We start from the raw sequence: 27015 nt of genomic DNA, 5'->3' as shown, positions 1-27015 counted from the left end.
TTTCATCTCGATGTAGTTAATATTCTGCTCTGGAAATCCTGATTTGAAAGGTTCTTCTCTCATTACACTGTAATAATGATCATCAACACGACTTCTTTATTGTCAAACTGTTGTCTCTGAACAGAGTCCCGAATTTTATTAGACACAAATGATTTTGAAAAAAACAGCAACAGTTTCATTAAGGAAAAAGATCATAAGTTGAGTTGGAAATATCCACCTTTTTCTTGTGCTTCTTTTTCTTCTTCTTTTTGTCTTTTTTCTTCTTCTTCTTCTTTTTCTTATCATCATCGCTGTCAGAAGAAGAAGATGAAGAAGAAGAAGAAGAGGAACTGGAATCCTTTGAAAGAGGAATGGAAACAGTTGGCATATTAGTCAAATATAAGATTAGTCAAATATAAGATGGGAATAAGATGAACAGACTGGACAGTCGACAGCAAAATAAAGTTGTTGTTTTTGATCTAATTTCAAATGTTGAGAAAACCTGAATAATTTGCTTTTAAACAACATATAAGATCTGTTGTAAGGCAAATGTTGTGACTAATGAAGCAGTTTTAATTCAGCACTGAGCAGGGAACTCTGACCTGTGGCTCAAAAGGTGGGTTAAACAAATCCAATCCTACCTTCTTCTTTTTCTTCTTCTTCTTCTTCTTCTCCTTCTTTTTCTTCTTCTTCTTCTTTTTCTCATCCTCACTGTCTGAGGAGGAACTATCAGACGAAGAGGACTTCTGGGGAAGAGAGGAAGCAGACACACAAAAGCAACAATTAAAAAGTGCAAATCTTGTTGCTGACACTGGATCAGCGCGTCGGGCCTTCAGTGACATACCTTCTTCTTCTTTTTCTTCTTCTCCTTCTTCTTTTTCTTCTTGTCATCCTCCTCATCTGATGAGCTGTACTCCTGAAAAATTCATTAAAAACATACAATTGAACCTTTTTTTTTATGCCAGATATATGTTTCAAACTGAGGACTTGGTCATGTCGTCTCACCGGGTTCATCTTCTGACCGTCGGCAGACTCACTTTCCTGCTGATCATCATGACCTGGGAACATTTAGTAAAGAATTGAGACGACAAATAGGCTACATTACAATCACCAGCCAGTCAGGTGACTTCATGTTTAATCATTTAAATTCATCGGTTCAATTCACCTTATTTGTCAATTTATAAAAAAAAAAAAGAGAGAGGCTTCCTTTAAATCTGAGTTTTTACGTTTTATTATTTAAGCTTCATTTCAAAGATTATGAACAACATTTATTAAACATATTGACCTCCCTCTTCCAGCAAAACTCAACATGACATTAAATGGAGCAGGCTAAATTTCCTTAAATAGCTTGGAAATACGGCAATCTACTGACCAACCATAATATTATGAACACTAACCCTGTCAGATCACATGTTGTTGTCAAAACAATCCTGATCCATGAAGGCGGGGACTTCACTATATCTCTATAAGTGTGCTCCATTATCAAAAATATGTTACTGCAATGGGACGATATACGTCAATGAGCATCGGCTGCCCAAGACCCTGTGCAACTAATAATAATTTATCAATTAGCGGTAATTATCTTTGTCTTTCCATTGATACACTCCACCGTAGACTGGGAAAACCACACAAGAGCGGCAATTCTGGAGATACTTTCATAAAATTCTGAAAATTCGGAATGTGGGAAAACCCACTGAAATATTTATGTTTGCCTATTTCATCCTCTTTCTAACAACTCTGAGAACAAAACCCTGCTTACTGTTCAATATAACTTCCACACTCACATCTGTCATGTTCAAAATATAATTAAAATCATTCACCTCATTGTAACAAAAGCCAAATTCCATTAAAAACAGGTTTTTCTACATGACAAATGCGAAATCTTGTATTCCACTTACCCTCCTCAGATATGAGAGCATTGTTGTAGATGTACTCTTGGCCAGCAACCTTTTTCTTCTCCTTCTCATCTTTCTTCTTCTTTTTCTTCTTCTTCTTTTTATCATCCTGCAGAAAAAGAACTTTAAAAATCAACACTCAGATCTTCTATACTACACTTGCGCAATTGATAAAGTCATACAGAGATGGATCTGCGGTTCCAGAGTTCAATATTACCTGACATGCAGACAATACCAAACATATAAAGATATTATACTGTAGTGCATTTATAGCTTTGCTTCTGCAGGTGCATCAGTTGCTGCTCTTCAAAGCAGCCATGCACTCAAGTATGCATGCAGGCAAACCCACAGATTCGCTCGGGTGTGTTATGACTTCAGGGGCGTTGTCACTCCAAACAAAGCAGCGAAAATATTTTGAGACTCCACACACACGTTCTCACAGGGTGCGTCCTGTCCTGTCAGACACCATGTGCTATCGGGGAGTCGGGACGTCAGCGCCGCCGCCTACTGCTCAGGGCGAAACGCATTCCTTTGCTTTGGTGGTGCTCCTTTTTTAATAGTTCTCATTTTCTTCTTTACAGCTACTTTACAACCAGTCAGTTGCGACTCAAGTGAGACAGCGAAACGCTCAACCCCAGAGAGGAGTCACTCACTTTCTTCTCACTCACCTGACTTTCCAGCCACACCCTCAGAAAATGAAGACACGGTGTGGTTTTACGAGTGCAGTCACATGAAGTTGGGTAATACACAACTGCACTAAATTCTTCATGTGCTTTTTTCACGGATACAATTTTAAGCACTGGAGCTGTTGATACAACAGAACCTCCAGAGAGCTGAAGCAAAAGACGGAACAAGGTGACTTTATGGGTTTTTTTTCCCCCCACTTAGACTCCAACAAAGACTGACTGTATTATTGCTGTGTTGCCTCACATAACTTCCTCCTTACAGACATATCAGTCGAGGCCTTGCTTGTAAATTTGGCATTTCTGGAGTGAGGATTCAGTGAGGACAAAGCTACTGTCTCATCGCCTCATTTCAAATATATTGCCGGCTCAAATACAAACAACCAACCAGTGTGAGAGCGGAGTAAACTTTCCAGCCAAGCATCAGTCTCACAGTGAATCAATGTGAGAGATTAAGAGGTATGTGATATACGCAGCTAGTGTATAACGTGTCACAACAAGATCGAATATCCAAAGAAGCAGTGTTTCATAACGTCATGGTTTCCTGGAGCCATGCTGAAGAATTCAGTGGAAAACGGCAGAGTTTGTTCAACTTGATTGGACAAGTGCTTGACCGCATGTAAAACAAGGTATGTTAGAACATATGCTTTTTTTCAATGGCATTAAATTGTCATTCTATGTTTAATTTGAAATGTTAGTACTTTTCTAAACTGTGTGGATATCTCCAGTGTTCTTAAGAAAAACAAAGTTATATTCTCATTTTCTAAATCAAACAAATGTTCAAACAATGAGCTTTTACATCTACATAACCTCAAGGCTGTCGAACATAAACCTGAGGGCCAACATCAGCACACAAGACACTCTAATCTGGCCTCAAGAAATTAACCCAAATATGCCTTTGGATTGGGAATTCCATAAATACACAGTGCTCCTTAGTATTTTGGTGTTTCAAACAACTGCCTATTCATCCAGAACTGGTCCTTTTATTCCATTTTTAGCGAATGTATTGTGACACTTCAAGTGGAACTTAAACCCGTTCTTTTCAAAAGGCCTGTAGTCCCAAGCACAGCCAGTCTAAAAAGAAAAAAACAAATGAAGGGCTGTGGAATTGATGAGGCACTGAAATGTTATCAGAGGGTTTAAACCAGACGGCGCACACACAAAAACCCTAGATATTTTTCAACTGGAGGAATTTTGGATGGTAAAGTACTAGCAGTGTTGTTTTCGTTAACGATGACGACGACGAAAATATTTCGTCAACGCCCCTTTTTTCCGTGACTAAAACGAGACGTGACGAGCTAAAAATATCTCTTTGAAGACGGAAATGTGACGAGACGTATCTGTTGTTTTCGTTAACGAGACGAGACGAGACGAAAATGTCAGTAATTTGACTTTCAAAATAAATTAAAACAAATGCGATTCCCCCAGCTTGTTCACGCAGATCGGCAGCTTTACTCTGAAAATCTCAGCAGTTCACGAGCTGCTTCCTGTTTGACCAGCCTGCGCTGCATGCACCGGTGTCGTGCCAAACCGGCGCACTAGAGCGCGTGGAGCAACTTTCGCCGGGTCTCGGCGGGAGGAAAAGACGCAGTGATTCATGGATGTATTTTAATCAGAATCCAGCAGAAAAGAAAACAGAACGCCTGGTAGTGGAGACGGAGGATCTAATCCAACTGTTTGACTGCTTGTTCTTACTGTGAAAGTGCAATAGGAGCCACTATTGATTAGTGAAGATTTTTTTTCCCCAAGTACCTAATAAATCTTTACTTCTTCTTTTTTTTCTTTTTTGAAAAATAATTCAGGTGTTGTCTTATTTTGAAGAAATGTATTTTCACTTTTGTTTAAAATTTGTATAGAGAAAATTCAGGTAAGGAATACTTACAAAGTTTATGAAACTCAAGTTATGTTTGTCATTTCAGTTTTGAAGACTTCCAAGTGTTTCAAACCATCAAGTGTACCCAAGGAATTCATTTACTTTATTTCAGTATTTTTAATGCTAGTATTTTCCTAATAACCATCTTAGTATTGGTTTTATCGCTCCTCCAAAAGAATAACAGGCAGTTACTCTTACCAGTTCAAATCAGTAACATAGAAACAGAACAGACCAGTTCAGTTTTAATAAAAGATCTCAGCCTTTATATCAGTATGGACATTATAAAAACAGCTTGAAAGTATCAGCAAAATCCTATTAGTCCTCTCATTCTGTCTGCAGAGCTCATATAAGCACTGCATTGAGTTTGCAAAGTGTCAAACAGTCCAGTTTATTATTTGATATTCAAAGGCATCAATGTGTTCCGTTGTTTTTATGCCATTTAAGTATATTTTATTATGTTTGTTTGGTTTACAATTTTCTTTGTCTTTTTCCTTTTAAAGCTTTTTTATGACTAAAACTGGACTAAAACCTGTTTGGTTTTCGTCGACTAAAACTAGACTAAAACTATTAAGTGTAAAAATGACTAAAACTAGACTAAAACTAATGAGCATTTCGTCCAAAAGACTAAGACTAAAACTAAATCAAAATAGGCTGCCAAAAACAACACTGTAAAGTAGTCCCAAATTCTTTTGAGCAGATGTTTGAAATTGATAAACAGATGAACAAGGTGTTCTGTCTGTTAACGCAGACAACCCCAGCTCTCATACAGAGGATGTATTTTACTATTTCACACTGTGAAAGTGCAAAGTTTCCTGCTGTAGGTGACCAACTGTATCTCCCGTGGTGAATTCCTAAAGGAGACAACTTGTGCCTACAGAAACTGTTGAACTATTAAATATTTGCTTGTACAAACACGTGAAATGAAGCTTCACCTTCTTTTCAACCAGTGAGCGATGATCGGATCCAAATACATGTTCATGTTCCACTTACCTCACTGTCACTGTCTGAAGAGCTGCTGGAGGAAGAGGATGAAGATGAGGAGGAAGAGGAGGAGGAGGAGGAGGAGCTGGAATCCTGTTGAAAAACAGATGGGGAAATTGGTGAAAGTGAAAAATGGGAATCTAAATGAATGACTCACTACGAACAAACCAGACAAAGGAGGTGGCGGGAGGGAGGGGCTCCACAAACACTTCTCAGCATACAAAAGAAAACTGCACACACACTCTCACACACACCTATTCCGGCAATGCCAGTGAGACAGTCATCTATGTAACCGACAGTTGATCCACGTGATAACCAAATAATTCCCAGTTCCCTCTGGTTTGACTGGCTGCAGCTGGGCGGAGGCTGCCCGGCCCGCTCCTGTCATGCCAGAGGTCAGCAGAGCGCAGCAGCCTCGCATGTGGAGCCACAAAATCAAGACAACCCCCGATAACATCCACAGGGACGGCCGGTCGGCCGTATCTTGATATCATTTCATCTGATTGGTGACAGGAATGCCGTCGCTCAACTAAACCATTCAAAACTGTGATATTTACCTTTTTCTTCTTCTTCTTCTTTATCTTCTTCTTTTTCTTTTTCTTTTTGCCATCGTCCTCGCTGTCACTGTCTGGGGAACTATCATATGAATACATCTCCTGGTGAACCGAGAAAGCAAAGGTTGCTTCACGTGACTTCATACCAATAAACAGACTTTATAGGTATTTAGCAACAGTACAGATGGCGCAGAGAGCTGCTGCTGCTGCTGGGAAGCAGTTTTATCAATTTCTTTGAATGCTATAGACCAACGCAGTCAGATGACTGGAGTGCAATACGTCCTGTGCTCTTCCTCACCAACTCATCTGCCGTTGCTGCAGATTTCTCAGATTCCTCGAGTGGCTCTGCCTCCTCAGGAAGGGGCTGCAAACCACCAGGGGAAACTGCTCCTGACAGATGGACCGCTGCACGGTCCGCTCCACCTGGAGCTAAACCTACACAGGTCAAGGTGACAGCATGAAGTGACCAACAAGCCCCCGACAAGGATCTCTTTTCGCTTTGAATTTAAATGCAGAATACAGAGAGTATCTAGAAATGAATGCCAGTAGAGTTAAAATACAAAACAAAAAAGAAAGGCAACTGCTGTGCCAACTTATGCCATGCATGTTAAAGAGAAACAAATGAGAGTGTTGCGTGCCTACACTTCCTTACTTTTCCACTTCCTTACATGAACAGCCAGGATAGCTCATGCAGGGATGAAAAGCAAACATAAACTGCTAAATCATTAAATGATCGCATGCAGACCGGTTACAAAAATAATCCTGGTAACAAATAAAGAGAAAATAAAAACATTTACCATTCAGAACGGTGCCACACCCATACATGTAGATGCAAAAATAAACTGTGTGTCTGTGTAGTCTGTGATCAGGCTGGAGAAAGGTTTTTTACAAAACAGTCATAACTGCATCAGTGGTTTTCTCTATGAAATCATTCAACTTTTCCAATTTGCTGCACAATTTGTAAACACGTCAGGTCTGCACTGAGGAAGTAAGAGATGTATAAATTTAAGCAAACCTGAGGAGATGAAGGATGACATTTATCTCCAGACTTGTGCTGCCCAGGAGACCAGCCGTCCTCTGGTAGACCCACCTGTACAGCTCTCCACTGAGGTGTGTCCGTGTGTGTGAGAGAGAGGGTGTGTGGAGCTTTGGGGTGGGGAGAGTGTGACAGTGTCAAGGTAACTAAAAGCAAACACACTTCCATAGAAGATCTTTCAAAACAAACTAACATTAAAAGAAAAAGTATCTGGAACTTAAAAAAAATACATTTTAATGTTCAGATACATCTATATATGTGAATAATTTGTGTTGTTTAGGATATGGTCACTGATTTGGAGATTTCACAACTAAATACTTCATAGATTTTGTATTATTTTGAAATCCGGAGGTTGGTTGTTACAGCTTTCTGACTGGAGGGGTTTATACTTCCTGTTTCACCTGTACCAACAGGTAATGCCTGTTTCACTGCTCATAATGACAGGATTGTAAAAGCGTGTGTGCTGAGAGAAACCACATAACCTGTCTACCGTTAAAAGACCAGGGAAATAAATGTGCTTGGCTTCATTCATCCGTGGAGCTCACATTATGTTGGTAGTCATCACAACAGATTAAAACATGACACAATAGTGTCACCTCATGGAGAACATCCTCAGTTAAATTTGAAATTTGAAAAGCACTGAACATTACAACCTGAGCAAACTAAATAACTTAAGAAATAACAGAAATTAGATACAAAAAAAAATGGTATCTACTGCCTTCTAGCCAGGTGCTCGGCATATATAGAATGGGGTAGGGAGTCGAACACACAGAGCTACCAGAGGTCTAACCCCCCCACTGTAGCTTCCACTACTACTCACAGTAGCTGTGTGGCCTGGGGTTACGACTCGGAGATAGGCGCCGCCCTACGCACTTAGCACGGGAGACTTTGACTTGACTTGACTTTGAGATACATAATTTAGTTTTTTTTTTTTTTTTAATCTAAATTGTCATTAAATGATAGCCTGGCAAATATTTATGTAGATTCACAGCATCTCTAGAACTTTGGATTTCTAATTAAATCAGGAATAGTCTTTTCCTTCAAATTGTTATCAACCAACTTTATTCTTGTGTTAAAACAATGAGAAAAAAATAACCAAAGACAGGGAGACGACAAAGCAGAAGTAAAGCAAAAACACAAAAAGAGATCCCAAGCATAGCCGCATAAAACCCTGGCACTACTGCCGGTGTCTACTCATCTCAGACAAGAAAACGAACTGGCACAACAAATCAGTAGCATAAACTGGAAGATACTCAATAGTTTAATAAGAAATTATATGAATATCAGCATGTGCAAATGATGAAAAAAACATCCTGTAGCCATCCAAATAATAATGGAATCTTTACATTATATGCTTAATAATTAAATTAAATCAAATATGACGCACTTTATTGTGTTTTGTTTAAATAAAAATTGCCTAACCAATACATTGTTGCCAACTCAGTGAGGAGAGTTCTGACACCATCGTCTAATTTGCATAACTTCTCATTTACATATGTAGGTCAAATTAGAAAATGATGTCATTTAAAACTGATACATTGTTGCAACTCCTCAGTCAGGAAAGTTCTGAATGACATCATTATCCGCATGATGCTCCAATTTGGCCTGCCGAGCAAATAGTCAGTTTCTTTTTTTGTTTTTACTTTTTTTATAGAATCACATTTTACAGTATATATAGAAAAAGAAAGAAAAAAGAAAAAGGCACAGGTGGAAATAGTGAGAGGAAAAACAAACAAACTAGGGTAGGACAAGGTTCAAGGAGAAGGTCAGGTTTTCCACATCATATTTTTCATTGACAATACCAGTCCACTCCTCTTTTGACATAGACTCCTTTAATAGCACTCTTTTAGCTTTTTATTAGCTTTTTTATTTGCACCTAACATTATTTTAATGGAATATGTATCAATAATGATGATTGTGGGAGAGATAATACAAAGATAGATGATGCAAAAATCAAATGTAATCTCATCGATAACATTTCCTCCACTACATCCCTCCGATAAGATTGTATGGAAATGGTCCACCTAAACATTTCTACACTCTCCAGCACTTTCCATAATCTGGCTGACCTTTCTGAAGTTGTTTATTTTTGGAGAGAATAAAAAAAGAAAAAAAAAGTTATATTCTTCCATTAAAATTCCCTCCAGTGACTTGAACTGGAACTGCTCATTTAAACTTCACAGATGTTTAGCCATTCATCTTCGGAAATTGTTATTTGCACTTCTTCTTCCTATTTGGATTTTATGTAAAAAAAAAATCACAGGCAGAGATAAACTCGAGTAATCAGTTTTCGGTTTATTTTAGATTTGTGTGTGTCGATCAAAATGGTAATTAACTCAAAACTTCCTTCTTCTGTTGGTTTTAAATCACAGCTGAAATAAGCTCTAACTTGAATGTAACTGGAGAAATCTTGGTTTTCTAAGTTATACTTGTCTTTAACTTTTTGAAAGCAGTCTAGTCTTCCTTTCTCTGAGGTCAGATATTACGTTGTGATATCTTGTAAAACCATTGGTTAAAGCTCTCATCCAGCTGGATAGGTTTAAAGTATGTATCGTGTAACAATCATCATAATAGTTTAACATAATTTTTCAGCTTATTTTTATGACATTCACCACACCAAATATGTATTTAGAGGCATTTTTGTCCAGCCACTTAGGTTTAGTTTATGCAATACAGTAAATATAGGTTTCTGACTCCAAGCAAGCTCTGGAGGAGAAAGTCCAGTTGACTTATTTCTGGATTTGTCCATTTGGCATTGTAGGTTGGGTAGCACAGATAAACCAGGCATCTAAGCTAAGTAGATTTGTAGTAGTTTGCTATGTTTGGCAAAGATAGTATTCCTTTTTTCTTAGCCAATATGTTATTTGCATAAAGGCAGGCCTTAAACTCAGTATCTTTACCTCACCATCAGCCTTAAAAAGACCAAGGTCATGGGCCAGGATGTCAGCAGTGCTCCCAGCATTAACATCGGCGACCACACCCTTGAGGTAGTGGACAAGTTCACCTACCTCGGTTCGATCATCTCTAGCAACCTTTCCCTTGATGCCAAACTGGACACGCGCATCGGCAAGGCATCGACAGAGATGGCCCACCTGGCAAAGCGTGTCTGGGACAACTCCATGCTAACCACCAACACCAAGATAAGAGTCTACCAGGCCTGCGTACTGAGCACCCTCCTATACGGCAGCGAAACATGGACCCTCTACTCCTGTCAGGAACGTCGGCTGAATGCTTTCCATCAACACTGCCTTCGCAGACTACTGGGCATCAGGTGGCAAGACCGTGACTCCAATATTGACGTCCTGGCCAGAGCAGAAGTTCCCAGTATGTTTGCCGTCCTGACCCAGAGACGCTTGCGATGGCTTGGCCACGTCACCCGAATGAACAACAGCCGCATCCCAAAAGACCTACTGTACGGGGAACTGGCTACTGGAAACAGGTCAAAGGGACGCCCAGCTCTCAGGTTCAAGGACGTCTGCAAGCGTGACCTCAAAGCTGGAGGCTTCAACCCCTCTGACCTGGAGTCAGTCGCGTCCGAACGCTCTGATTGGCGGACCACCAACCAGGATGTCATCAGAAAAGCAGAGGAGAGAAGAGACACCTGCTGGGGGGAGAGGAGACGCCACAGACAGCGGAGACCATTGACATCTCAACCACACAGCGAAGAGTTCATCTGCAGTGGGTGCGGATCCCGTATTGGCCTCTACAGTCACGCCCCGCGCTGCAGCTCCCTGACTGAAAACCCCACGGCACAAACCCCCCCCCCCCCCCCCCCCCCCCCATGATCTCTTGAGATCGATGGAGCCAACAACATGTTATTTGCATAAAGGCAGGCCTTAAACTCAGTATCTTTAATCAAAATTCCTCTTAAGTCCAGAGCCTCTTTCAAGTGGACGCAGTTGGATAGGCTGCCATTTACTTTAACTCTGGCTGAAGGGGAGCGGTATAAGTTTTAAAGGCGTGATAACTTCAATATTAAACCCAAATCGTTGTAATTCTCAACTAACTAAACCGAATGCCTTTCTGGCATCAAGCTGATGGATTTATCTTTACTTTTGCTCATGTGTTCCATGAAATGTAAAGCACATCTTATGTTATCTTGTGTTTGTCCAGTTTTAAGAAACCCCATCTGGTCTTCATCTATTATGACAGGAATAATATTTCCCAATCTTTTTGCAATTATTGAAGGAGAGTCGTAAAAATTTCAAAGAAATTTTTTTTTTCCATTTCTTAAGAGTAGCCATGCTGTCAGGATGAGTTTGTAGAAATACACATTACGCTAAAGAAGATGCTTTTTGGACATTTCACTGTATTTTGCAGAAGAGGGTATTTTTAAAATGAACTTTATTTTGACATTGTGGCCATTTTTGCAAGTAATTGTTTAATTTTGTGAACATATATGCATTTTTATTGTGTATACTCTGCACCACATCTTCAGACTTTAAATTTAAAGGCTTTGATGGCACTATTTTACTGCTTCATCCATGAACTGAAATATGATCAACACCCTGGCTCCCTGCAGAAGTGTATTGTCCCTCCAAGTTTCCGTAGAAAAACTTTTTTGTGAAGTTGGCCAGCTGGCATTGATCACAAACCGGAAACGGAAATCAGGTTCCCTTTAACAGAGAATAAAAGTTTATTGTGCATTTCATTAATGAGAACAAAATTATCATCAACAGAGGTATACAGCTATAGATTAGTTTGTAAAATAAGTTACCAACGGAGTTCTTAAAAAGTAAATAGCATTATTCTCGCTCTTAAATCCAACACTTATTTCTTTCATATTATTTTGAAAGTATCCCTGTAGACATTTTTGTTTGTAAAATAACTAACTTGACACCGTTGTGTGCGATATGAGGAACACTGCTACTTTTCTTTTTTAAAAACCATGTATCGTGTGGATGTTTTGGTCGCCTGTTTGTCGTTCTTCAGTGTAGGAATAGCGTCCTGCTCGCTGGCGGAGGACGGCACGTCTCTTTTTTAATGTGATGGAACTTGGTGTTGTTGACGTTATGGAAGGTGGCGTCTTTCTTCCTCTGGGCTGCTGGCTGGCTCTTAATTTAGAGTAATGCCGAATATTTTAACGCGTTGAAATTCCGAAATTAATGACTGTATGGGTTTCGACGCCATGCCGGCCCGAGCGACGTCCCGGCGGGGGACGGTGGCTCTCACCAGGCCGGGTCCAGCCTCGTCCTACCGGGGGACGGTGGCTCTCCTCGCGGCGCTGTGGCTGACTCTGGGTCGGTGCGAGTTTCCGAGATGTGACAACGGAAAGGTAGAGTCAGCTCTCTGCTGCGTTTTTGTCGCTGCGCGGGTTATAATCAGTTATTACAGATGTCCCTGTTCCGCCCGTGTGTGACAGCTGAACCTGGAGAAGGACCTGTCTCCGGATGCTGTGTCCTGGGACTGTGCAGAGTCTTCGCAGGTACCGGACCTGCTGTCATTAATATATATATATCACTCATCATCTCCACTGTTTCTGAGATGTTTGAAAACCCCCTGAAGTACTTGGCTCACTCCCTAATAACATCCTGACCTATATACTTCATTACTCTTGTCCTCCGTTGTTGTGTCATCCATCATACTGTCTTCTTTATCAACAGAGACTTCCTAGTATTGACTCTGTTTATGATCCTGAGGTGAGTAAGCACTTTATTTCTCCATCTGCTATCTTTATTGAGTTTTATGTGATCTTTGACTCCCCAGACAGCACTTAAAATGAAATGTGATAACTCAGCAAATGTGATGATTGCAGCGTTGGCTTGACATAACTCATAGACACCTAACCAGTTTCCACCCCAAAACATGTTTACAAATGAGATAGGGTGATTCAATCTAATTTGACCTGATTTCATCTCACTGCAGCCTGCCAGGCAGATATGCATGGATAAGCCAATCCACTACAATCACAGCCTTCCAAGCAGGTGAGTGGTCACACATCTGTTACAATACTCACTTTTTGTATGAAGCGGTCTCAAAAAGAGGCAAACTTGAGTCACAGCATGTTTTGTTTGCTTACTTTGCAGTAAAGACACTTGCAATCCTGTTTTCATGCTATTGTTTTGCAGTGGAGCGTACAGACCAGTAATGGCGGAGAGTGGGGAGTACCTGTATTGTCCTCCTCAACGCTGGCTCAATAACTTGCACGTGAGAAGCAAAAACAAATATTTATTTTTCATCTGATTCCACTCTCGGGTTGATTTTTAATCTGCTCAGCAAAACGACGCTATTGTTGTCTTTATTATAACAGAGAGACAGTAACTTTCAGAGCTTATCCTGCACATTAAAGGATGTACAGCGTGGGTTTTATTGTTTAAAGCAATGCTTAGTATGAGCATTTATTGTTACAGCATTTTTCACGGTGGTGATAAGAGCAATATGTAAAGAGAATAAGCTTTTTAGTGTTTACAAAAGCAGCTGGATCAGGAAGAGAATAAATGTTCAAATCAAACTATGAAAGCAAACATGACTAAAAGTGGGTTTAAGAAGCAGATTTAGTGAGACAGTTCAATGGCTGATGAATGAATGAATGAATGCATTCTCTGATTCGACAATGAAACTTTAAAAAGGGCAATTTTGTATCGATACATTCAGACAACTCAGTGTTGCTGCTGATAAGACACGAACAGATAACAGTAAACCCTTACTTAGCAAGAGTTTCAGATGTTGGTGGAACTTTGAGAATGATGATCACATGTTTCTTTGTCTCTATCCTTTCCAGCATGGAGCTACAGTTCTGCTCTATCACCCGTGTGCGCCACGTCGCGAGCGCTTCCTCCTCTCTGGATTGGCTCGCTCCTGCCTGCCAGACTTCATCATGACGCCACATCAACACCTCAGTGAACTCACTGTATGTGAGAAACACTCATGTTCATTCTGTGACCGGAGGTCGTCATTATTACAGACCGAGGCTTTAAAATTCTGTCAGAACATTTTGTTACCTGTGATTTCATTGGTTTTCATAAAACTGTGCGCCACAGAATATTGTATTAACACGAGATAACCAGGTTCCCTCTTTAGAGCATTTGATTTAAGTAGATTTGAATCACGATATAATTTATCAACTCTGAAACGAAGCCATACTCTTTAAGACAAAACTTAATCCCACTTTTACAAAAAAAAAGACCTTTTAGATGCCAGCTAATCCGATCGGATATCTATTAATCTAACATTTAGGATTAAACAGTTTGTATGTGGATTTTCTTCCTGTTACCATTTTAACAGAATTACAGAAAACAGGAAGATTAGGTTTTCATTAATTGTGCTTTTCACCTGGTGCAGATTTGCCTATTGCACTGCATACTGTCTTTATTTTCAGTCATTTGAGTCTGAGAAGCTTATTTACAGTGACAAAACCTTATATATTGAAATTAAAAACATGTTTTAATATAAGATATCAAGTTTAAAATCACTATAGACATTAAGAATTGTATAATAGTGAGATATTTACAGCACAAAAGCAAAAGTAAGATGATATACATGATGTTATCAGTTAAACTGTTATTCTACTACAGGATGTGTTTGTGACAGTTCTTCCCTTCGCGTTTTCTTCAGCCGATCGCCTTGGTGTCCTGGGGCCGCACTCTGGAGCTTCCTACCATCGCCTCCTCAGGCGTCTGTGATTGGCTGGCGATGACGCAGACAACGCGAAATGCGCTTGATGGCGTGACACAAAACATGAAGTACAACCTTCTGCTGACGTGGTCAGCATCGCTGCACCCGCCGACAGAAAGGAAGGTTTGGAGGCTTCATTGTGTTCATTTAGATGGTTCTTCCCGGTGAATGTGCACACGTTTGAGTAAAGTATTTTACTGTGATTTAATAGGGATCTCTGAAGGAATGCTGTGAGGAGACCATGTTGTCTCTGCTCAGCGGCTCTAAGACGGAAGGCTCGAATCAAATGGAAGGAGGCAGAAGCAGACTGACGAGAGCTGCTGCTGCTGGAGAGAATCTGGAGAGCGTTGAGAAGAAGAGTGAAGGATTTAATGCAAGAAACCACTCCAACGATGTGATCAGTAACGCCGGTGAGACTTTCCCCCGGAGAGCAGGAGATGCAAAGAACTCCAGCAGCACACCTGCATCCCTCTCAGATCTACAAAGTCCAAAGAAAACTCCTCTGCCTACAATCCAAAATAAAAGCCAGGGCGTTTCAGCCAGAACTACTTCTCCTTTGGCGTCAAACATATCTGCAACTACACTCAGGACTGGTTCTTCAGGGTTGGGGACTTTCCAGTCATTTCTACAAACTGCAGCAGTGCAGCCCGGTCCAGAACAGGCCGACCTCAGGAAACCACACACCTCTGCTGGGGCGCATTCTCTCACAAACAGCCTGAAGCATGAGGAGAACCAGACCGCCAGGCCTGGATATGAAGGTACGAGTTCAATCAGACACAGAGGTAAAGACTCTAATGAGCACAGTACGAAGCTCAATCACTCTAATGAGAAAGCGTTTGATAAGGACCACACGGCGGATCCCACCATGAAGGATCATGAAGTAGTGGATGTGAAAGAGCGAGAGGTGGAGCATCGGCAGATCCACAGGCCTCCACACTCTCATCAACAAGCTCCACACACGGACGCCGATTCTCAGCCGCAGCGGCGTCCGCAGTCAGAGAGCCGCGGCCAGACGGGCAGCGGCGACTGCGACGGCTGCCGGGCCGGCGAGCCCTGCGACTGCACGCACGGCCCGGGACTCACTCGCCTGCAGAGGACCCCCAGGACGGACGAGGCCGTGTGGGCGGCGGCGGCTCTGGGCTTCCTGCTCATCCTCCTCACGCTCTCTGTGCTTCACACCCGCCTCTACCGCCACTGGAGGACCACGCCCAGCCTCTACTGGAGAGACCCCCAGCAGGACTACGACAGCGTCGCAGGTGGGCTCACTTCTTGCTGTTACATTTCAGAACTATTGATTAGATATTGATTAGGATCATTGAGTTTTTTGAGAGTCTGATGCTCACTTTTAGATAAAAACACCAATTATTTAGTGATGACCTTTGTCTTCAGTTCCCCTCTTTATTTTATCCTCATTCATGATCTCGTTTTGCAGATGTGATCCGCAGGAGGTTGCGGATAGCCAAGAGGAGGAGGAAAAGGAGCCGGAGGCAGGAATGCGTTCTCCTGCCGAGCTCCTCAAGCTCAGACGAACACGCATAAGTAGATAAATTAAACATTTCCACAACTGCTGGGAAACAGCCTGGACTGTGCGCACGCAGAGGCGGAGGAGCGTGGATCCAAAGTTGGAAAGTGTGATTTGTGTATAAAAACAAACTGTCCTTTATTCTGTACCTGTATGCTGTTTGACAAAGCTGGACCAGAGCTGACATGTTGTGCTCTGACGATCATGTTCTGCAGAAGCTAAAAGATCTGTTACATCTTGTGGTTAGGATGCCAAAAGTAATCTCAGATTGGAGCTGTTGCTCCCTGGCCATGGCAAAAAGGAAAAAAAAAAAGAAAATAATTCTGTTAAAGTGAAGTTAAGAAAGCCTTCTACTCATAAACATCACATCTTCCCATTTGGTTTTCTGAAACAGTTTTATATTCATATCATATTCATACTTGTGGGGCTTTAATCTGTAAACATGTAGGTTGCTGTTGTAAGCAGCGATCTGCAAGGTATGCATTTCTGAATGAATGTGTTCACGAGGTTTTAGTAAAGAATGGAAGAAAAAAAAAACCCCCGCTGTGGGTTTTTAAATTTATAGCATCAAAACTGCAAACTGGTTACCATCAACTCAAACATCAATCCCACCTTATACTGACATGATGGATGGGTAACACTCCATCACAGATAAATACACAGTCGTTACCTTGCGAAGTGTGACGAAGTCAAAGTGACCACTAACTTTCATTTTCCAATAAAAAGTATCTGCTCTCCCCGTTTCATTCACTGTCAGTTGCATTGTTTTAACAAGCATAGCATAGCAGACCCCCCCCCCCCCCAAAAAAAAAAAAAAAGTAAATTAAATCCTGTTGGTCCAAAAACACAAAAACAAAGGTTCTTTTCCAAAGACCAGATTGGTATTTAATTATATACCTGACGGTTTCGGCAGCTGTCAGCTGTCTTCTTCAGAGTGTTTGTCACGTGAACACTCTGAAGAAGACAGCTGACAGCTGCCGAAACCGTCAGGTAAATAACTAAATACCAATCTGGTCTTTGGAAAAGAACCTTTGTTTTTGGATTATAACTTGGAAGACCAATGAACCTTTTTGGACTAAATCCTGTTGGGTTTGTCCTGATTCAAATTAAAGAGTTAATCTCAAATGCATCTTACAGAACTGTGAGAGAAAACCAGGTATTTCCTCACTGTGTGGCAGGAGCATTAACCACTAAACCGCCTCGTGGCTCCCGCCCCGGTGACCAACCTCTGATGCAAGTACCGGGAAACTATGCAGAAGAGCAAGTCCCTTCGTACCGGTCAAGAATGTGGTCACAAAGACAATCCAACACCACAAGTAGAACAATCGACATGGAAAATTATTTTCATTAACTGTAACTCTACTGTGGTGTGTTGAATGTCCAATGTACAAGGACTGAGGGTTTACTAACACGAGGAAATGTGGGCAGTGTCCCCAGGTCACCTGATCTCAGTCTGGTGAATCCCTGCAGCAGCAAAGGCTTTCTTCACCTCAGACAGTTGCCCTTTAAACAAAGAAAAAATATTCAGTGAGTATAAATCGCAAACGTTTAGCACATGACAGCATTTTTAACAAAAAACTCAAAACATCAGTTCCCCCTGCAGATCAAAAGAGTAGAAGTGTGTATTCATGTTTGTAAGTGACATGGATGGTGTTTCAATGTAAAACAAAGAGCATCAAACAGACCTACGTGCAGCTTGTAGGTTAATCACTTGACTTAAAATACGTACCGTGCACACCGTGGAACAGCAAACACTGCAAATCATAAGAATCACCCACGTGGCGACAGACCCGGGACAATTAAATTGTTTTATTATTTTATTACAAATGTACAGCTTATGAGTTTCCATTACGATTGACCTTTTTAAGTCATTGTTTCTCTACTTTATACAGTTTTTAACGTCTTCTGTTAAAAGATAACTCTCCCGTCACCCATCTCCCAAAGTGTGGATCTGTGAAGAGACACAGGAGCAGCGACAGCACAGCCACAGTGTCCCGTCCTGGATAAGAATCACAAGAGTGTGTCTGTCAGTTTGGCTGTAAGTTTGATGTTTGTACTTGTGCACGACTTGGTCCAACTGATAAGTTCAAGGTGTGTGTGTGTGTATGTCTGTGTGTGTGTGTGTGTCTGATGTGCTAAATCCCAGACATATTTCGAGTAGAAAGTCTTTCGAGATTGAGGAGAAAACCGACAGAAGCATAAAACATTCACGCTAGAGGCACCCTACGTAGTGTCTGCTAACTCGGGGAAGGAGGGCCGGGGCCGTGTGCGTTTGAGACCCCCCCCTCCTGCCGCTTTGAGATGACTGTAGTGTTGAGCTAAAGTGTGCTTCAGACTGTTCTCCCAGTTTTCCCCCACCCACAATCCCAAATCAAATCCTGCATCCTGCACCTAATGTACTTGAAGTGAGGCCTTTGGGGAGAGTGCAGTACACGACGCAGATCCTACTTCACCCAGCTGGTGTTTGGAAATAGTGCAACTGAGACCACGCTGCTGAGTAATCACCTGGACTGACGGGTCGTTCCGGGGTCCCTGCGTCCCGTGGATCGTTACCGTGGACGTTATGACCGCCCACATAGGAAGGGAACACCACAGCGTAACCATACAACACTTGAAAACTTCCAACAAGTACATCAGGTGTCAAGACTTGAGAGCTGAATGAAGATTTGGCGAGCGGATCTTGTAGCCTGAAGCCCAGTTAGGCCAACAAATTGACATAAATATCTCGCAAACATAACCCTAACATATAGCTTAAACATAGCATGAAAATATATGATCATATATATAATATATGGCTCTATACTAAAAAGTTGGGCTACCATGATTGAAGGGACGAGCTTTTCTACTGGCCCCCGCGTACATTGTGTGTGTGTGTGTGTGTGTGTGTGTGTGTGTGTGTGTGTGTGTGTGTGTGTGTGTGTGTGTGTTGAAGTATTTCAGCAGTCAAACAGGAGATGACGATGACGATGTGCAAAGGCATTCAATATCAAACCATGATACATTTCTAGAGTCTTCCAGACACAACTGGACGCACAATCCCAACTTTTGTCCCCCGCCCCAACGGCGACGTGTGCAGCTACGTGTATTAAAAAAAAAAAAAAAAACTGAGAAGAAGCCGGAGATCTCACGTCGCGATCGGGGCAAAAACATGGAGAAAGTGTCAAAGGTCGCCTTTCATCAGCACATAGTGAACTGTTGTGCTTCTTGCAAAAAAAAAAAAAAAAAAAAAGGCAGCGAAAGAAGGCAAAAGACTGACATCCAACTGCTGTTTGTTCTCAACTTTCGTCGGTAGTGTGCAGAAACCCTCCAACTACAATTACAGAGTCAACCATTAAAGCCACAAGAAGCAAAACCAGATTTAGTACTACTGGAGAAGCCAATTCAAACTAGAAAGCATTAAGGTCCCGTCTGCATCCAGAGCGAGGAGACGGGACCGCGTTTTGTTCGGCACGGCTTCGGTGTTCGGGAGGCTAACTGCGCTAGCTTCTCAACAGAGCGACAAAAATACCTTTGTTCCTGAAGCTGTCTAATGCTGGCAGAGGTTCTAGACAGAGAACTACAAGTGGCAACTCACTGAGGCCCGAGATCAGCAGGCCGCGAAGGAGAGGAAAAAGAAGAAGAAGAAGAAAAAAAAAGCACACTGGTTTGATTGTGCTTGCCGGACAAGCCTGAGAGGAGGAAGTGATACTTCAAGCACACTCGAGGCGGGGGGGGAGAAGAAAAAAAAAAAAAGCGGGAATATCTGACCATGTTCCAGGTTGACGGGCCTGGCGTTTACCACAGATCACCTCGGTTCGGCTCGATACCTGCCAGTCAGCACGCATGCAGTCGACAGCTAATAGTTACAAAACCACCCGAGTCACGTGAAGTACGTATCACTCCTGAGCAAGACTTGGGGGAGTTCATTCCTCCTCACAGTCACACTGGGAACAAATGTCTGTATTATGCTGCTTGGCACAAGAGAAATCAGGATTCTGAGATGACTCCACTGGCTCTGAGAAATGAGGCAAACTGTACGATAAATCAAACATTAAAAAAGAAGAAATAACTGAGGATGCAGGAAGAGAGGATTCTGATCCACTGATCAACCCCTTGGCCTGGCGACAAATCAAAACATGAAAAACAACTCCTTAACCAAGCGCTGAGAAATGTCGAGGACCGCTTCACAGGTTTGTTTAGTGTGTGTGTGTGTGTGTGTGTATGTGTGTGTGCACTTGAATCCCAGTAAGAGGTTGACACGTAGTCCCACCTGCCTCCCTATGCTGCTATATGAGAATCATATTCGAGACAATGAAATAAACGTACATCAACAGTTAAAATCAACAGTCAGTAAAATTATCAATACAAAAAAAACAAAACAAAACAATCGGCATGATAAACAATAATAAATCACAATTATTCCAGTGTAAGTGTTTCGTTTGTTTTAAAGTCAGTAAAAAAAAAAAGAAAAAAAAAAGATATTTTGTCCTCAGGAGGTGCAAATCAGGCTGATCTGCATATTCAAATGGAGGAAAAAAAGAGAGAGGAAGAAAGAAAAGAAAACATGCCAGATCATGCTGTGTACCACCGATAACAGAAGAGGGTGGAGGGGGTGAGGGTGGGGTAACCAGTTGGAGGAAAAGCTGGAGGCCCTTCATAAAAGTAGACCCAGGTGGAAGCATCAGAGAGGGTGGGTGGGGTGGGGTGGGGTGGGGGCAGCCTGCTCAGAGAGGTGGAGGGGGGGTTCAGGATCCAAACGAGACACAGCGATGGAGGGGACGTCACACTTGGTCTGAATTCTCTTGAAGCAAACTCTACATCATGACCCCCTCCCCCTTCTCTATGTGGTTAAATTAAAACAGAAAGGCTGAAAATAAATATGTAGCAGGAACGGCTCTGGACCCGGTTGACTGTACAGCTCCGTCGTATCTGTTGAGCGCCTGTCAGAGTTAAAGCGCCTCATTATCCACATCTGATCCCTGCACTTCGAGCTGCTGCAGGCTGGAGTTCCCACGTTGGATCCTCCCACTCCTCCTCCCCCGCGTTCTCTTCCATCGCCTCGGCCTCTTTTCTCTGTAGTGTTTGTATCAAAACAATCAAGTGTTGTTGCTTTCTGATTCTCTCCCATGCATATTCCAAACTTGTCTTGTCTTCCTGGCGGCCACAGAGTCGCTCCGACCCCCAGGTGTAGCGTCCTCACGTCCCTCAGAGCTCCGTCCCGTCCCTTGTAAACCCAGCCATGCACTGATCCTTCCTCTCGCCCTCCTCTTCCTCCTCCGTCACTTCCCGGGTCACTGTTTCTTCTCACGGGTGGTGATGGTGACCAGTTGCTTGGCGGCCTTGGCGATGTCGTAGGCGCACTGGATGACCTGCTGAGTGAGGAGCTGGTAGTCCACCGCGGGGGCCCCGGGCTCCGAGGGCGCCGCCTTGCGGCACTCCACCTGCAGCCGGGAGGCACTGGAGGCCAGCAGGCGGAGGGAGCAGTGCACCGCGTCCAACGCTGGGCGCTGCAGACACACACAGATGATCGCAGGTCAACAGGAGAACGACAACTTCCTCCACACTGGCCAAGGGAAGAAGGGGCCACTTACTTTCGGGAAGAGTGAGGCCATCTCAGTAACAGCCGAATGAATCTTCTCAGAACACGGAACGAAGCTGAGGAGAGAAATAAACCGCACATTGAAAAAAGCACATGGATGATGTTCTGAAATGGTCCTTTACTGTGACCCTCATAACAGCAATGTTAACTATGACCATTCCTCACATCAGATACCAGCTTCTCTGGTCTCTTGTTGCAGGAAAACAGTGATTCCACTCCTTGTGGTACCAGTAGTAATAACTTTACATAGTAAAATATAAAACATATAAATAAAAATACATAAAAATTGAATCATTTGATTGATGTTCTGTAACACTTGGTTGTAGGGATGTGCGAGTACCGATACCAGGTATCGGTATCAGGCCGATACTGGCCTTATTTCAAAGTGTCGAGTACTCGTGAAGGCTGAAGGCTGCCGATACCAGCCGTCGATACTCAAGGCAAGAAAATCCCATGCATAGTAAGCCCTCCTCACCAGCAGATGGCGGTAGTGCAACCGAATGGGATGCCAGCTGCCGTTACACATGAAAGAGGAAGAAGCCCTCCTCTCCGGGAGTTGGCGCTACAGCGCAGCGGGCTGACTTCTCCATGTGTCACATCCAGTGCAGAGACAACAGGAATCCGTGAGAACTGGCTGCTCGTCTCACCAAAACTTCGCCGGTGTGGAAATTCTTTTATATAAGTGAAAATGAGCCGAGCTTTGCAGAATGCTAACTCTGCAGTGCTAAAATTGCTAGAGGAGGTGCGCAATGTTGTTCATTTACCACTAGTAATTTGTTGAAACACCTCAGAGCGAAACATGTGGATGAGATGCTGATGCAGTTGTGCTGGGGAAAAAAACAAAAAAACAAAAAAACAAAAAAAAAAACCTCCTGCAGCCAACTCGACGGCTAACTCTGCAGAAGACCGAGAAACTGAAGTAAAGCTCAAAGATTTGTTTGTTTTATTTTTCAGACTATTATTTTTGACTTAAACAGTGGCTGTGCTGCCTTTTTTTTTTTTTTTTTAGAAATAAAAGTAATTTTTCAAAAATGATCTGTCATTGCATTATTTTAAATTTTATGTATCAAAAGTATCGGTATGCGTATCGGTGAGTACTGAAGATGAAGTACTCGTATTTGGTATCGGTCTGAAAGAAAGTGGTATCGAACATCCCTACTTGGTTGTATATATTCTGACAATATTTTAAACAAGAGACTACACAAAAGGTTTTCGATGTTCCTATAATTTCAGTTTTTGCAATTAGCAGAGTCGTCCCTTATTAGTCACGAATCAGAACTTTCCTCCTTTAAAACAATCGTCTGGGGTGGGGGGGGGGTGTCCACCTACCTGTCATGCTTGAACTCCTGAGCGGCCCTGAGAAGCTCCTGGATGTTCTTGGTCACCTGCTCGGTCTTCAGTATGACGTCTTCTGTGCAGGGTAGGGTGGGGTCTGGCTCCCCCGGCTCCCCACCGCCTCCCTCCTCAGACTCTCCACGGCCCTCCTCCTCACTGCTGCGACCCATACTGGAAGAGAGGAAGGTTTTATTAACACCCTCCATCAGAAGTGACAGTCACAGGTGAAGTCAAACGGTCTCAGCACTGCATGTGTTTTTACCAGGACTGCCTGCTCATTAAAACCTGTGAAAGGGGATCAGTAACCTCTTCTTTTGGTTTTAAGGGGAAAAACTATCACTAATGAAACTTCTTTAACACAGGCAGGAAGTGGACATGTTTGCGTCTTACCTTAGTGAAAACTCGTATGTTTGTGTGTTGTCATAGTCACTGTCTGTGCCACTGCCGTGCTTCTCTGCTTTAGGGACCTGGACAGAAAAGCACAGCACGAATCACTTCAATTGTCACACACAACTCTGCTGCAGCCTCATGGATGAATCCTTCCAAAAAACATTTGTTTCCACTTAAATTCATGATTTGCAGGCAAAGATCTATTCACTTGTACTACTGCTGGTCTATAAAGCTGTGATACCGACTACATGATGACCGCTCAGGTCTGGACCAAGCTTTCATTCTCTTCCCAGAGAATGGACTGCTAGAAATACTTTGTTTTTATGCACCAAACATTTTGAAAAAGCACCAAGAAACCTGTAAGATGGTTCCAATCCTGCCTTCATTAAAAAAGAAATAAAATGCTGTACTGCATTTTCAGCTCTATTTACTTTTAAGCTTTTAGTTTAGCTTGAATTGAAGCACAATTGGCTTGACTTTTTCATTGATGGAATGAAATGATCAGCCACCTCTAGTCTGTTTGTCCACAGCATGCATTTAAGCCTTAAAAACAAACATGTTAACACAGTTAAGAATTAGATTTCAATCCACTGTGAACTCAGACGGAATAAAGAAATCTAAATATTTTGTCCAGGAAATGCAGGGTGAGGAGTCAGGGTTTCAGGGCTATTCAGCTTTTCTGGGAAACCTTCAGATAAACATTGACACAAATAACCCTAACTTCCTGAAGGAACTGAATGGAAGAACTGCAGCAGCTCACCATGTATCTGCCCATCTCCGTGGATCCGGACAGATGCTGACCTCCGTACGGCGCCGGACCACCCTTCCTTACCTAGCGAGGGGAGATGGACGAGGACAAAGGCAGAGGATGGGGAAGCAGTCATAACAGAGAGGGATGGATGATGAAATGATCAGGAAAAAACAGACAGTGGGGAACAGAGAGAAGAAAGGCTACGGTAAACCGGAGAAACACAAGATGGAGTCAGTGAGACTGTTTCCAGTCTGACTCAGCAGGTCAAGCACCATCCCATCAAGACTACATGCCTCTGGTTTTATTACAATACAACTAAGAAAACCGCCAACTAAACTATATGGAGATTTCTTTGTAAATATCAAAGCAGCTAAAATAGTCACTACTCACATACTCGACACTACTGCTGATCTGGTACACTACAGTGCATAGTAAGCAGAAGTGATCGAGTGCGGCTACGCAGCAGCTGAAATGGCAATGCAACGACAGACAGAATGCTTACATCCAGAGGATGCACGGCTGCACTGCAGTGAGCAAAGGACAGACAGGTGAAGAGACAGACAGACAGACAGAAAGAAAACAGACAAACAGGTAAATCTTTGAATGGAGATGAGTGACTCTACACTGTATCCTCCGCAGGGGGTCTTCACGATACCGAGTCAGGCTGACTGCAGTAATGACGGGTTGGGTTTGTGTACTGTAGCTCTATGTCGCTGCAGCAGCTGAACTGACCACCTGGATGTCTGCTGTGAATGAAACCTTCCTGGGAAAAACATGTTTGTGCATCCCCTATGTTTGAGTGTGAGTGTATGCACATGCATGCAAGTGTGTGTGATCCCAGCATCTCCAGAATAAGCAGCAGTCCAGCAGCAGGGAAGCTAACTGGGAGGTCAAAAGGGCTGAAAATGTCACAGGTTAAAGGGTGCACGGCAGGCTAGAGAGCAGAGCGTCGGAGACGTCGACAGGCAATAGAGGAGGTGAAAGAACTGGTTGCTTTTCTCCATCTTTCTCCTTAAGGTCACACTTATGCATTTCATTTATGAAGCTAAAAGCACAATGAAAGGTCAGGCCACATCTGAACACACCGCAAGATTTTGACATTTGAATGAAGGATTGTGCACAAGCGGACCTTTCACAGAGAAGGATCGGGAACTGAGATGCAGGGGAAGAGAGGGAAATTTTGAAATCTTCGGATTGGACTGTCATCCTTTAATCGGGCCAATCGAGGCCACCGAAAGAACAGTGGGAAGTGGAACGGGGCCGGAAAGGATGAGGGGGGTTCTAACTTACGCTGGGTGTGTTGAGGGGCTGCAGGCGGGCTGCCAGGGAGTCCAGGGCTGGGGGACCGTGGGCCGTGGGGCCAGGGGCGGCCCCTGGTAGGTACATTGAGAAGGCCTGACGTTCCCTCCGGTGGGGGTGGGAGTGGGGGGCGACCGAGGACGGCACCGAGAGCCCCGGGGGATCAGCTCCTGGTCCAAACCCACCCCCTCCTCCAATTCCCACCCGCATCCCACCCTCTGGCCAGTGTCCTCCTCCTCCTCCTCCACCAGGACCCCCGACCCCATGGCCAGCTGCCCCCCCAGCCTGCTGGCCTCCCCGTAGCGCACTGTTCTCTGTCTGCATCCGGGTGATCTACAGGAGAGGAGCAAGGGAGCAGGAGGGGGCAAGAGGATGGAGGGAAAAACATGGGGAGGTTGAAGGGAAAGGAGGGGAGGGCGGGTCAACTGAATGGTCATAAACAAACATCCATAATCACAGGTTTGGTACAAACAGGGCTTCGCTCGCCTAAGAACTGGGGATGGATGGGATATGAGATGGTCACACTTCAATATGAGGAGATTAGTTTTGAGGCAAGGGGCAGAAGCCACGGTACAAACCTGCACATGTACACCTGTGACACGTTCAAGGGTCAACACGGGGATAGGAGACTGTTTTCTACCACAAAATTTTAAAGTTCTTTATTAGTGGTGTGCCTGTAGGTGTTGTGCCGCTGTTTGTTTGACTAAAATGTTGATGGAAACATTTGTGTGGTGACAAGAAATGGGTCACGTACACCGACAGTGACGGCCACTAATGAACACATTACACTAATGAAGACGACTCAAGAGGAAACCACAAGACGTGACGAGGAACAGATGAGCACTATCAAAAATGAACCTCAAATGGCAGTAAAATCAGAATAACTTTCTCATGAGGATGGCGCTGTCTTTTACATAACAATGGAAAGCTGTCACCAAATATATCTTCCAGCTGAAGCAGTGGAGGAAATGACACCCTGTCAGAAAAAAAAAGTACTAGGAAAGTTGTTAATATCTTCAATTGTCTCCTCACCATTCCACCATTCTTCACTTGTCTTGTGTGTCATTTAATATGCAGCACTTTCAAGTCATCGTCCTCCATCAGATTCTATATTTCAATCTCTGATCAAGGCTTTCACGTTTACTTTTCACAGAAACAGTTTGAGCATCATCTGCTCTCCCTTCTCTGTCGCTGTGCTGCTTTTCATTATCATTGATAAGAATGAATAATTCAAAATGAAATGTCAAAACTATCCCCGTCAGCGTTTTCCTCCACATTCCTGCTCCGCTGTGACTGAGTGATAAACCTGAGCCTCCATTTGCCTGACTCCTCAGCGGCCGTCTCTCCCTTCGTACCTCCTTCTGGAGCCGCCGGAGCTCCTCGCTCAGGTTGTTGTTGACTTTCATCAGCTGTTGCACCTTGGCTTCTGAAGAGGCCAGAGCCTTCTTCACCTCCAGATACTCCTGCAGGGTGATGGGGCCGTCTGACAGGTCTGACGAGTCCATGCTCTGGATCGATAAGACAC

General features: G+C 43.1%; 3 protein-coding genes and 2 long non-coding RNA genes across 9 annotated transcripts in view; 2 read left to right on the top strand and 3 right to left on the bottom strand.

The window, feature by feature from the left end:
* Nucleotides 1–246, bottom strand: part of LOC115400232 (uncharacterized) — a 1577-nt gene extending 1331 nt beyond the window's left edge. The window contains exon 1 of the long non-coding RNA XR_003932784.1: nucleotides 218–246. This is a non-coding gene — a long non-coding RNA (uncharacterized LOC115400232). The remainder of the gene's footprint in view (nucleotides 1–217) is intronic.
* The window catches only part of LOC115400230 (protein FAM133-like), an 11997-nt gene extending 4891 nt beyond the window's left edge, over nucleotides 1–7106 (bottom strand). For all 3 annotated transcript variants that reach the window (XM_030107966.1, XM_030107967.1, XM_030107968.1), the window contains exons 1-7: nucleotides 6981–7106; nucleotides 6264–6400; nucleotides 5969–6067; nucleotides 5421–5504; nucleotides 1878–1983; nucleotides 985–1037; nucleotides 824–895 (exon numbers count right to left, since the gene is read on the bottom strand). In XM_030107966.1, the coding sequence (XP_029963826.1) occupies nucleotides 824–895; nucleotides 985–1037; nucleotides 1878–1983; nucleotides 5421–5504; nucleotides 5969–6067; nucleotides 6264–6400; nucleotides 6981–7002 (573 nt within the window). In that variant the 5' untranslated portion in view covers nucleotides 7003–7106. The remainder of the gene's footprint in view (nucleotides 1–823; nucleotides 896–984; nucleotides 1038–1877; nucleotides 1984–5420; nucleotides 5505–5968; nucleotides 6068–6263; nucleotides 6401–6980) is intronic.
* On the top strand, nucleotides 6809–18302 carry LOC115400233 (uncharacterized). Its single transcript, XR_003932785.1, has 3 exons — nucleotides 6809–6819; nucleotides 7076–7089; nucleotides 18229–18302. It is a non-coding gene; the product is annotated as an uncharacterized LOC115400233 (long non-coding RNA).
* On the top strand, nucleotides 11847–16955 carry tp53i13 (tumor protein p53 inducible protein 13). The gene is made up of 9 exons (XM_030107965.1): nucleotides 11847–12276; nucleotides 12364–12426; nucleotides 12605–12640; nucleotides 12867–12925; nucleotides 13070–13148; nucleotides 13723–13851; nucleotides 14556–14738; nucleotides 14827–15871; nucleotides 16048–16955. Exons 1-9 carry the CDS (start codon nucleotides 12115–12117, stop codon nucleotides 16152–16154), a joined length of 1863 nt encoding a protein of 620 aa, XP_029963825.1. The 5' UTR covers nucleotides 11847–12114; the 3' UTR covers nucleotides 16155–16955.
* The window catches only part of git1 (G protein-coupled receptor kinase interacting ArfGAP 1), a 23032-nt gene continuing 13948 nt past the window's right edge, over nucleotides 17932–27015 (bottom strand). For 2 of the 3 annotated variants that reach the window (XM_030107963.1, XM_030107964.1), the window contains 6 exons: nucleotides 26846–26998; nucleotides 24201–24272; nucleotides 23441–23517; nucleotides 23045–23221; nucleotides 21708–21771; nucleotides 17932–21623 (listed from right to left, as the gene is read on the bottom strand). In XM_030107963.1, the coding sequence (XP_029963823.1) occupies nucleotides 21408–21623; nucleotides 21708–21771; nucleotides 23045–23221; nucleotides 23441–23517; nucleotides 24201–24272; nucleotides 26846–26998 (759 nt within the window). In that variant the 3' untranslated portion in view covers nucleotides 17932–21407. Of the gene's footprint in view, nucleotides 21624–21707; nucleotides 21772–23044; nucleotides 23222–23440; nucleotides 23518–24200; nucleotides 24273–25481; nucleotides 25824–26845; nucleotides 26999–27015 lie in introns of all 3 variants that reach the window. The other variant, XM_030107962.1, reaches the window with a different exon arrangement.

The sequence above is a fragment of the Salarias fasciatus genome, chromosome 14 (assembly GCF_902148845.1).
Source record: "Salarias fasciatus chromosome 14, fSalaFa1.1, whole genome shotgun sequence".
Taxonomy (NCBI): domain Eukaryota; kingdom Metazoa; phylum Chordata; class Actinopteri; order Blenniiformes; family Blenniidae; genus Salarias; species Salarias fasciatus.
Note: the sequence above shows the minus strand (reverse complement) of the source record. Positions and strands in the feature narration are given on the sequence as shown.

Bases quoted from the DNA above. Each gene is read 5' to 3' on its own strand.
- tp53i13 (XM_030107965.1), top strand. From the start codon at position 12,115: ATGGGTTTCGACGCCATGCCGGCCCGAGCGACGTCCCGGCGGGGGACG. The intron at 12,427-12,604 runs GTACCGGACCTG...CTTTATCAACAG, and splicing joins ACTGTGCAGAGTCTTCGCAG to AGACTTCCTAGTATTGACTC. The intron at 12,926-13,069 runs GTGAGTGGTCAC...ATTGTTTTGCAG, and splicing joins AATCACAGCCTTCCAAGCAG to TGGAGCGTACAGACCAGTAA.